This window comes from Trifolium pratense, linkage group LG4 (genome assembly GCF_020283565.1).
Source record: "Trifolium pratense cultivar HEN17-A07 linkage group LG4, ARS_RC_1.1, whole genome shotgun sequence".
NCBI lineage: Eukaryota > Viridiplantae > Streptophyta > Magnoliopsida > Fabales > Fabaceae > Trifolium > Trifolium pratense.
This window is the reverse complement of record NC_060062.1, coordinates 22,784,778-22,797,423: the sequence shown is the minus strand read 5'-3', so window position 1 is coordinate 22,797,423 and position 12,646 is coordinate 22,784,778. Positions and strand designations below refer to the sequence as shown.

Here is a 12,646-nt window from a genome sequence, read left to right as displayed (position 1 = left end):
TAGTAAAAGTAGGTAAAGTTTTGATTTTTAAGTTGTAAAGTTAGTAAAGTTTTGATTTTTAAGTTGTTCTTGATTGTTGGCTCTCTAGTTATCTTGGTTTAACATTCATGGAGTGATCTTAAAAAAAAAAAAAAATTGAGTTTCTTTTTTGTATTTTTGTTCCTGTTAAAACATGACATTGAAATATAAAAAATCTCAATAGATGAAAAACAAGCATAAAAGATTGTGTTTATGATGGAGGAAGAACAAGCATTATCTAACCTACTTTTGCTAATAACACCTTCAAACTCATTTTTCATCTTTTATGCTTGTTCTTCATAAAAGCATAAAAGGTTGTTCTTCATAAAAGGTTGTTGATGGTGGAAGAACAAGCATAAAAGGTTGTTGATAGTGTTGTGCAAGTTTTAACAAAGATAGAAAACATACCTGAATTAGGACGTGATTACACTGAAATCCAAAAACAAACTCGTATGAAATCCAAAGCTGAGTTGAAGAGGTGAAGAGAGAAGAGAGAGGGTTTTGGTGTTGGTGTGAAGAAAAATAAGAAAAGAAATGATTTATGAGAGAGAAGAGGTGAAGAGAGAAGAGAGAAATGGAATGGAATTGAAATGTAGTAGTAGTACTGCCAACACAGATAAATTCAGAGCAATGGAGAGAGAGAGAGAGAGAGAGAGAGAGAGAGAGAGAGAGAGAGAGAGTGAAAAGCACCATATTAACGAACCTGCTTCATCCATCCTTTTACAAAGATAATAAACAAAAAGTAAAACAAATAAGCATAACTTTCAATGGAAAAAGTTTCTAAGCAAGATTTCCCAAACACATAACACAAATTTCAATTATTTTTAAGCTAACCAAACACACCCCTAAATCCAATCATTGAAACACAGCACACATTTATTACACTAAAAAATCAATAGTACTAACATTAACACGAATGAACAATAACAATGAAGATAGTAAAAGTAGGTAAAGTTTTGATTTTTAAGTTGTAAAGTTAGTAAAGTTTTGATTTTTAAGTTGTTCTTGATTGTTGGCTCTCTAGTTATCTTGGTTTAACATTCATGGAGTGATCTTAAAAAAAAAAAATTGAGTTTCTTTTTTGTATTTTTGTTCCTGTTAAAACATGACATTGAAATATAAAAAATCTCAATAGATGAAAAACAAGCATAAAAGATTGTGTTTATGATGGAGGAAGAACAAGCATTATCTAACCTACTTTTGCTAATAACACCTTCAAACTCATTTTTCATCTTTTATGCTTGTTCTTCATAAAAGCATAAAAGGTTGTTCTTCATAAAAGGTTGTTGATGGTGGAAGAACAAGCATAAAAGGTTGTTGATAGTGTTGTGCAAGTTTTAACAAAGATAGAAAACATACCTGAATTAGGACGTGATTACACTGAAATCCAAAAACAAACTCGTATGAAATCCAAAGTTGAGTTGAAGAGGTGAAGAGAGAAGAGAGAGGGCTTTGGTGTTGGTGTGAAGAAAAATAAGAAAAGAAATGATTTATGAGAGAGAAGAGGTGAAGAGAGAAGAGAGAAATGGAATGGAATTGAAATGTAGTAGTAGTACTGCCAACACAGATAAATTCAGAGCAATGAGAGAGAGAGAGAGAGAGAGAGAGAGAGAGAGAGAGAGAGAGAGAGAGAGAGAGAGAGAGAGAGAGAGAGAGAGAGAGAGAGAGAGAGAGAGAGAGAGAGAGAGAGAGAGAGAGAGTGAAAAACACCATATTAACCAACCAGCTTCATCCATCCTTTTACAAAGATAATAAACAAAAAGTAAAACAAATAAGCATAAATTTCAATGGAAAAAGTTTCTAAACAAGATTTCCCAAACACATAACACAAATTTCAATTATTTTTAAGCTAACCAAACACACCCCTAAATCCAATCATTGAAACACAACACACATTTATTACACTAAAAAATCAATAGTACTAACATTAACACGAATGAACAACCATTAAATAAAATACATTGTATCTACTATTAGTCAAATATTAAAACACATTGAATCTATAAAAAAAAAACATTAATTGTATTATTCAAAATACATTGTATCTAAAAAATACTATTATAATAAAATACATTGTATTAAATTTGGTTGACTAATAATTTCAAATATTTATTTAGAAAAATTTTACACATAAATATTTATATTAAAAAAATTATTTAATATTATGATTTTGCCGATTTAATGTGGTTCAATGAATGTAGTACAATGAATGTTATGGATTTTGTGCCTATAAATAAGTCTTTTTCTTCTCCTTTTATTCTCACACACTTGTACTTGTTCTATCATGTTTCTGTTGTATCTTTTTTCCTTGTTATCTATTCAAAGCGTTCTAAAATTTCATCTAAAAAAAAAACTAGAGCGTTTGAATGGTTAACACATGAAAAAACTCAGAATAGTCATGGTATTTCATAGAACACTACAAATAGCTAATGGTTTTTTCATTGTTGTGTGTGTTTTTTTTTTTTTTTTGACAAAGTGTGTTTTGGATTTAATATTAAAAAATTATTTAATGGTATGCATTTTGCCGATTTAATGTGGTACAATGAATGTTATGGATTTTCTGCCTATAAATAAGTATTTTTTTTCTCTTTTTAATCTCACACACTTGTACTTGTTCTATCATGTTTCTGTGGCATCTTTTTTCCTTGTTATCTATTCAAAGCGTTCTAAAATTTCATCTAAAAAAAAACTACAGCGTTTGAATGGCAAACACATGAAAAAACTCACAATACTCAGGGTGATTCATAGAACACTACAAATAGCTAATGGTTTGTTCATTGTTGTGTATTTTTTTTTTGTTTTTTTTTTTGACAAAGTGTGTTTTTTCTTTGTTGAGTTTATAGTCTCTTGTTGATCATCATACATATCTCTTTTTTTTTAACAAATCATACATATCTCTTATGGATAGGTTCCTTTTCACTTCCAAAAAACTAGCCTTTATTTTTATCATTTCTACTTTTTCCTTTGTGTACGGATGAGAGTGGTGTATTTGTAAAGAATTTATACCTCTTGTTATCTCAAATATAAGGGGGGAAAATTATTTTTATTTGGTAGTCTCGAATATAATTATGAATAATTAGTTTTAATCTGTAATTCTTAAAATATCACTTAGTTAATATATCCTCTTGTTTTATATAAATAAAAAGTCAAGTGTATTTGGTTTAGATTTGATTTAAATATATTTGATCGAAATTTGAACCAAATATTTTTGACTTTTTACTTATATTTAAAACTAAAGGATGTATTAACTTAATGGTATATTTTAAGAATTACACCATTAAATAAAAATTAATTATATGTGAACTATACATGAGACTATCGAATAAGAATACTTTTTTCCTTATATTTGAGACATTTGAGTAGGAGGTATATAAATTCTCTATAAATACATCAATCTCACCCGCACATACAAAGGGAAAGGGAGAAAAGATAAAAAGAAGAAAAAAAGTGTAATTTATTTGGAGGTATAAATGGACTTGTCCTTTGTACCCAAAACACAATGGACTTGTCATTTTAAACTTAAACAAAGCAAAAACATTTTATGGTTGTTGTCATTACATTTTTCTTTTTTAGAGGTGTTTGCGTAGTTCTAGTTTTGGGTTTTTCAAATATGATGATTGGTTCTGATTGATGACCCTTTATAGAGAATTTATATACTCTTACTGTTTCAAATATAAGTGGGGATAGTATTTTTATTTGGTAGTCTCAAATAATTAAGTATGATTAATTTTAATTTGTAATTTCTAAAATACCACTTAGTTAAATATATCGTCTGGTTTTAAATATAATTAAAAAGTCAAATGTATTTGGTTTAAATTTGTCTTAAATATGAGCAAAATATATCATTAAATATTTGATCCAAATTTGAACTAAATGCTTTTGACTTTTTACTTATATTTAAAATTAGAGGACATAGTAAGTTAGCAGTATATTTTAAAAATTACATCATTAAATAAAAATTATATTTATATTTGAGACTACCGACTAAGAATATATTTTTTCTTATATTTGAGACATTTGAGTAGGAAGTATATATATTTTTTATAAATATATCAACCTCACTCGCACGTACAAAGGGAAAAGGAGAAAAGATTAAGAAAAATAAAAGTCTAACTTTTTGGAGGCAAAAATGGACTTGTCTTCAATAGATTATGAACAACAAGAGATTTTAAACTCAAACAAAGCAAAAACATTGTCATTCTGGATTGACTAGATGGTTGTCATCACTCATCATCGCATTTTCCTTCTTAGAAGTATTTGCGTAGTTAAATATTTTTCTAAGGTGTTACTTCCTCCGTGCCTTAATATAAGCCCTCATTAGGATTTTTCACGCATATTAAAAAAAGTTTGTAGTGTAATAAATGTGTACTTTTTGGGTATTAAAATTACTAAATTGTCCTTGTTGAAAAGATGTATTTGTAGTTGAATTAATGTCTCATCTTATCTCATTTGATCTAGTAGTATAACTTATTGATTTAATGATAAAAATAAACGAGTAAACCCTCATTTTGGTCCCTGAAAATGTCAGGCGCTGTCACATAAGTCCTTGAATTAATGAAAATGATAAAAAAGTCTCTGATTGTTAACTCCGTTAGTCACTTTAGTCCAAAACGTTAAATATCAGTTAACTTTGGTGATGTGTGTTAAAATATTAAAACACGTCAGCAGAATTTTAAAACACGTCACCAAAGTTAACTGATATTAAAACATCCTAGTAAGCATGCCACATCAGCAAAATTTTAAGACACGTCACCAAAGTTAACTGATATTTAACGTTTTGGACTAAAGTGACTAACGGAGTTAACAATCAGGGATTTTTTTTATCATTTTCATTAATTCAATGACTTATGTGACAGTGCCTGACACTTTCAGGGACCAAAATGATGATTTACTCGAAAATAAACTTGAACGTGGTGCAAGACATTTTTAAGATTTATCCATTAAAAGAAGAATAATTCATTCATGCAAAAGCTTAGGATAATACTAAAAAATAATCTCATGCAAGTTTTGGTTACTCTAATTTTAATGTATCTTGATTTTTGATTAATTGTAGCAAAATGGAAACTCTATTCATTCATGCAAGAATTGCTACATACTTGAGATTTTCACTCAATATTTGTAGTTGTGTTTTTACCATATTGACCCCAAAGAGATAAAAGGGTAAATGAAAGTCACAAACTTTCTACTTGCATTTTATTCACCACAAAAAAATGCCTTCTATCCCCCACAAGCTCATGATTGTCACAACAACCATTGAACAAACTATCCAACCCTGCAAAATTGCAGATCAAAAGGGGGGAATAGTCGGTATGTATAATATATTTCTCCAAAAAAAATGGTCCAAAAGATAAATCAAACTTCGAGGATTTCATTCGTGCAAAGACTCGGACGAAGGTGTGCGAGAATTTGATGATGTAGTGTCAGCTTGTTTAGATGAATCTTCAGTAGCAGCTTTTGTATCAGATTGTTGAAGCTTGTCAGTTGATTGTTTCGATGGGGATGTCTCGGTTGGTTGAACGGTTGAAAGCCTTCTTGGACTGGTAAGGAGAGATGGATCGAATACCGATAAAGTAGGTGAAGGCAAGCCGTAGTTTTGAGGGATGGCTGCTACGACTGGATGATCAAATTTGCATGTTGGACCGAACTTGCATACTCCGTAGATTCTGTAATAAGAGCATATAGCATTACCCTGTAGACAACCGAAATAGGAATCAAAATAAATTGATAGAATTAGAAACTTATTATCTATGTAGCACCGACACTGTCCATTGTCCGACATGTGTCTGTGTGAGACACCAACACGTTATTATATTCGATTAAATCATTTTCTGAAATTATTATCGGTGTCGACGTGTCCATATCAGAGAGGATAGTATGAACAAATCTTGTAGAGTAACTAAAAGTTATTTTGATATTCAATTTCAATAAACAAAAAGATTTGTAACGAACAGACCTAAGCATTAAGCAGAAAATGAACTTACAGGTCTCATAGGAAGGCCAAGTGGATTAACCGATAAAGTTTGGGCTATTCTTTCTTTAGGGTGGTGGAACTTGCAATCAGAACCATATTTGCATGTTCCGGTGCTCATAAAGTATTTACAGTCAGGTTGATCAGGTCTATCTGGAAGAGTTGAATTCATTACCTGTCCACCAGAAAGTGTCTCTCCCGCCGCCGGATTCATGTAGTCGTAGACAAGATTAGATCCAATAAAACCAGAAGGCATTGCGGGGCTAATACTTCCCTTTTTCGACAAATGAAATAGCAGTCAAAAACAGAATATCTTGATTGAATCAGTAAAAGGTATCATTGAATGCATGTAGTTACAAAATCTAACATAATATTTCAGACAGTAAAATTTAAGCTACGCGAAGAGATCCAAAACTTGAACGTATGAACTATGAAGTAATATTTCAGTAAGAAAGTAGAAACAAAATATGGAAAACTCTTCAAAACAAACAGTTGACGATTTATTAGCCCTTGAAATCGTTCATGCTAAAAAATAACAGTGAGCATCGTATATAGGAAATTCAACGGTTTATAACTAACCATGTAGTTGCTCCAGCTCAGCGCAGGCATGATGCCTTGTGAAGAAGGCATAAATGGAGGAACATAAGATTGAATGGCCTGTCCAGATAAATATGACATTCTCGGCACTGACCATGCAGGAAACCCGCCAGCATATGGAAAACCGGATGAAGTAACAGTTGTTGAGGGAGGGGACGCAGCCACCGGATAAGCTCCAAAGGAAGCCTGCTGTTGTGGATGATGGAACTTGCATGCAACTCCAAACTTACAAGCACCAGTTCTCATGTAATAGGGACATGATTTTTCTTCCTAAAAAGCAACATTCATAACATCTTCTGTCAAAAGAGTAATCTTTGTTGAAAAATTGAAGTATCGGGTTCAAAGGGATGTACGAACCTGACGCATGGGAAGACCTAAAGTATTGAATACTACGGGTGCAGCACCTCGCCTGTCCTTAGGATGATGATATTTACATGTTGATCCATACTTGCATGTTCCTGTCTTAAGAAAATACTGCAACACATATTTCAAACAAGATCATGAGTTGCAAGTATTAAGCCTGTTTGGATTGACTTATTTGAATTTTTCTACTGATATAAGCACTTGTCAGACTATTTTATGAAAATAACTTATGACATGTCCATAAGTTGTTTCCAGCTTTATTTACATAAGCTCTCATAGATAGCTTGTGAAAATAGCTTATACGTAAGCACCTCTATGATAAGTGCTTATGTTATAAGCCCTAACTTAAGCTGTTTATAGGTAATATGCCGCCAACAAGTTTCAATGCACTGGAATAGCAATAAAATCTCTAATGAAAATGGACTATGTTATAGTTCACATTAAAAATGCACACAAATCAACAGATTTTATTTATTTCCTGAACTTGATATGTCTATTATAAATTTATAATAGATGCAACACTTAGGTTCATATATTCATTTCCTCTTATTATTTAAGTATGACGTGGCTAGCATCGAACCAAAATTTGTCATTATTGTCATTAATAGATCTAGTAAATAAATTCTAAAGACAAAAATCTAATAAGTTTATGATAGGAAACAAAATGTTGATTTTCCATAATGGCAGTGTAACTAATTCAATTTTTGTCCTCATTCTGTATCCTACATCATTTTCTTCCCTGTCATTTATCGGTGTTGTAACTTCTAAAATGAACATATCACTATCACTATACTAAATATTTCAGAACAATTCCCATGTATGAGCATAGTCTAAGTGGCTATAGACATTTTGTGCTCATGCAAGAATTATCAAGTATTTCGAACAGACGAAACCTATTATTGAAGAGGGGTGGATGAAAAGAAGAGACCACAAAAGGACAAAAATAAGTGCAAAAGGAAACTGAAACTTCTGACAGATAAATACTAAATTTTGGTCATAATTACTAAACATAGAGGCCTATACTTGAAAGCATTCTTAACATTCTTGCATAAAACACATCCACATTTGGTTTCATGATGCACCGTTCAAAACGAGGAAAGAATGTGCATACCTCACAATCAGGTTGCCCGACTCTCTCAGGAAGTTCTTCACCATATTGAGGAACCTGAAATCTAATAAAGTATGAGAAACTTTGGCCTAAAGTACGAATAATCAAACCAATGAACAAATTTAACAAAGTAAAATTCATGAAAAGGAAAGAAAAGAAAAAGCTAAATTACAAGTGAAACGTTAGCAGGGTGGTTATAGCGACAGTTACTCCCGTAACCACACATTCCAGTCCTCAAATAATATAAGCAATCCGGTTCACCAGGTCGATCCGGATAAGGCATAGATTGAGCCGCAGCATCTCTATCCCGATTATTATTGATTTTCAAACGCCGAATTGCTTCTGCAATACAAATCAGAAACAAAATATCAGACAAATTTTGCACAAAATCTCAACAAGCATTACAAATTTACAACAAAATTAAGCAATAATAACTCAAATTACCACAATCAAAGTACAATACAACTAACAAAATCATAAACTCAAAACTATCATCATCACATAAAGCACACAATCTATTGCTGGAAAAAAAAATTAAGATCAAAACATGCAGATTATTGAAATTACAACCCTTTATTGCATCATCAAGCAAAGTAAATAAGACTTTCTAAAACCATGTGCGATCAAGCATATTAATTATTAATTAATAACACTTGATTTTGAAAATATAATAATAATTTTTCTCTTATGAACCTTTTTCACTCACGCAAGTTAACTCATGGTTTCAAAAAAATCTTCACAATACAACATTGCATGAATCATAATCATAATCAAAATCAAAAAAAAAAAATCACAAAAATCAAATTCATTATTCCAAAAATAGAAAGCCATCATCATCATCATCATCGTCATCAATTCATCATGATAATCATCATCAATGAAAACAATGATGATCAGAAGAAGTAAAACAACAAATCATGAAACAAAAAACAACAATTCAATCACCTTCAATGTTATCACCAGATGGATTAGAAGCAGCATTCTTCAAAACCTGCCTATTTTCTGGCATCTGAATAGCGTTGAAATTAAAGATAATTTTTTTTTTGTTTTTCAATCAAACCCTGATGACCCTTTAACTTTTTAAGAAGAAATAAGTTTAGAACACTCACAAATTAACCCACCCAGATGTTAAAAAGGTAAAAAAAAAGATAATAAAAAAATTGAGAAGAATCAATGTGAAATCTTGAAAAGAGATTATAATAAAATATTCTTTCAATTTGATGAAAAAATTCGAGTCAAAAAAGATTGTGGTTCTGCAAACTTTGCAACATTTTGGATCTTTGAATGTGAAATCCGACAAGTAAATAATAATAACAAAAAACAACACAAATATTAATAATAAAGTATAAGGTTCTTGTTCTTGCGCGCGTGTACGAACATTAAAAATTGGTGTTACCGATTTTACCCTCCACGTGGCAAGTAAAGAGCATGTTTACGTGAGAGGCAATTTATTACTGTTATAAATGGCGCGTGGTGTGTAGTCGCTGATGTTAATTAATTGTTTTTTTAATTTCACATGTTTTGGACTGTTTAGAAAAATTAATTGGCCTGAAAAGTAGATGCCAATGATGTTAGGTAGAAATTCAACCGTAGATTTTATTCTCAGGTTATGAGATCTTTGCGATTGGATTTTTTTTTTCTTTTTTTCATATATTTTTATGATCTTTTTTGAATTATGAATAGTAGTTGTCACTAATTTGGAGTTGACAATTCAACTTGTGTTCAAAATTCAAATAAATTGTTTTGACCAAATATTTAACTTTTTTTTGGTTACAGACCAAATATTTAACTAATTTTTTTTAACACTACCAAATATTTAAATAATTACTATCTTTTTTTTACGGAATTATATCTTTTTTTAAATCATCAAATAATTATATCTACATTATATGCATAGACATGGTTATATGGAGTACTTGGCAAGGTGTGACTCTCTAATAAAAGAAATTTATCATAAAAGAAAAAAGAATTTACACAATCGATCAATTAAATATTTTAGTTAGATTTTATCAAATAATACATTATTAGATAGGTGGTATTTGGTCCTCGTGGTCTTAGCTCAGTTCGTATGAATATCGTACTATATGTGTAAGAGCTGGCGTTCGAACTTCAAGTCACTTATTCACTTTTAAGATGGAAATTTCAGTCACTAAACTACTTGACAAAAAACATATGTGGTATTTGTTTAGATATTTAAGTTTATTTATTTTTATGAGATAATCATTCAATCTAAGAATTAAAATTAGATTCTCTCCGATGATTTATTTTTAGAGAAATTTTATTAATCACTTAAGTTTATTTATATATTAAATATAATTATATAATTACTTTTTCAAACTAACTTTATTTATATATCTCATAGAATTTAAAGATATGTATGATTAATGTAAAACAATTTTACACATACATTTAATGAAAATCTTCCAATTTGTCATATCATCCTACTTATGTATGGTTATTTTGAAACTACTTGTTTCTTATTGGATGTCAATGTGAACTATTTTACACTAACAATGTATGTCCATTAAACTTTATCTCATATATAATATTAATGGGATTTAAAGAATATGTAATGTCGATGTAAAATAGTTTTACATTAACATCTAATGAAATTTCACTATTTTGTCACCTTTTTTCCAATACCATCAAGAGTTTAGTATTCATTCTAATTAAGTTGACGTCCTAAACACTTTTTTTTTTTTGACAATAAACACTCTCAACTTATACTTATAGCTCATAATAATATAAATAAAATAAATAAATAAAAAATATGTACTTTGGGGGGATAAATAAATGGAGAACAAAATAATCATTTCACCAAAGAGAGTCCGCTAATCCTAGATTCAGAGTTGTTAATCTCCCTCACATTCCATTAGAGGATTTAGAGGGACATGTGAGTTGTGACACCTTAGAACGAGTATTATATGGTTGTCTAACACTTCTAGCAAATTTTTTGTTCTTCTTCTCTTGATTTTTAGTAAGATAAGGGATGAAAAGTTTCTCTCCTTCCACCATATCGGCCCAAACATGCTTAAGAACTTGAATGTCCGCTTTGACCACCTTATCTAGATCATCATCCTACACTACCACAACATTTTATATTTCGGGTATAATGCAAGAGGAAAAGCTTAATTGTGTGGTTATGTTGAAATTAATTGTGTAACATAGAAGAATAGTTGTTTTTATTGGATGTCCATTAAACTCATAATATTTTATATATATGTTTTTTTATGTTATATATATACAATTTAAATAGAGAACATTTTTTTGTTAGGGACCATTTTTAATATTCGAACATGATCTCCAAATATATAGTCGGGGGTGATTCTGAATCTTCAAATGACATAATAGTTGAAATAGACAAAATTTAGCTAAAACATCTGTCACTTGATTCGCTCTTAAAAAGTGTGCGATAATTTAATTGAAGTCACTTTCACTGCGAGCTTTTTAAGCTCTGTTTGGGAAGACATAAAAGCTAGCTTATAGTTTATAAGTTAAAAGTTTTGTTTGGTAACAGATTTTCAAAAAAAAACTTATAGTTTATTTTACTAACCTATAGCTTATTTTTTAAACGTTATTTCAAGTTGTTTATGAGCTTATAGCGTATAACTTATCGTTTTTTTTTTCTTCTAATATTACCCCTCATCATCTTACTTGAGAAAAACTAAATATTAATTAAACATATATTTTTTATGTCATTTCATACTTATAAGTTAGTTAAAACCGTTAATTTTACTAAACACTACAAATTCAATCAATTAGCTTATTCGCTACAAGTTAAAAACTAATATTCGCTATAAACTAGCTTATCAACTATTCACTAATTTTTTTTAACAGAACCTTAATATCACTAATCAACTCAGGACAAAGATGAGATATGAGACACCCATCCTTAATACTCCCTCCGGTCCTTTTTATAAGGAACACTTAGAGCAAAAAATTTGGTCATTTTTATAAGAAACTTTGACCAATTTTCAAATGTTTTAAATGTTCAATTTCACTTATGACCTTATTTATTATGAGAGGGAATTTAAAAATAAGTAAATTAATTGAATAAAGAGTAATTAAATAAGGTTATATATGGAATAAATTTAAATTTATAAGAGTATTAAATAAAAATAATTATGTTAAATGTGATTTTTTGGTTTGTGTGATTTTTTCAAATTGTTCCTTCTAAAAAGGACCGGAGGGAGTAAGATTATTCGTTGCTTTAGAATATATATTCAATCTAAATTATGGAACATGTAATATCCTTTACTCTTCACTAGTTGAATACCTTGAAAATTGCTCAAAGTTCTGCAATTGTGATAGAACAAAGTTCCAATATTATGAGAAAAGTCGGCGACAAATTTTCCATCCAAAGTCATTAATCATTATAACACCACACCCATTTTCCACAGCGCAGTTGCGATTAATTCTCCCTAATTTTAATCCAATTCTACTGATAGAACAACATTCTTGTCATGTCATTCCTTTGGACCATAATTACTTATCTACATAGACAATTTTATGGTTTATATATATGTTTTCTTTCCTTAAAAAATGTGTCGTGCCAGTGTGAAGAACGCAACTTGAGCAACAATAATAATCAT

At 30.0% G+C, this 12,646-nt stretch overlaps 1 protein-coding gene across 1 annotated transcript; it reads right to left on the bottom strand.

The window, feature by feature from the left end:
• Nucleotides 1-5,065: 5,065 nt before the first annotated feature.
• Nucleotides 5,066-9,426, bottom strand: LOC123924006 (zinc finger CCCH domain-containing protein 3-like). Its single transcript, XM_045976762.1, has 7 exons — nucleotides 9,000-9,426; nucleotides 8,227-8,396; nucleotides 8,058-8,111; nucleotides 6,941-7,057; nucleotides 6,566-6,853; nucleotides 6,000-6,260; nucleotides 5,066-5,707 (listed from the first exon to the last, which is right to left on the bottom strand). Exons 1-7 carry the CDS (start codon nucleotides 9,061-9,063, stop codon nucleotides 5,387-5,389), a joined length of 1,275 nt encoding a protein of 424 aa, XP_045832718.1. The 5' UTR covers nucleotides 9,064-9,426; the 3' UTR covers nucleotides 5,066-5,386.
• Nucleotides 9,427-12,646: the final 3,220 nt, after the last annotated feature.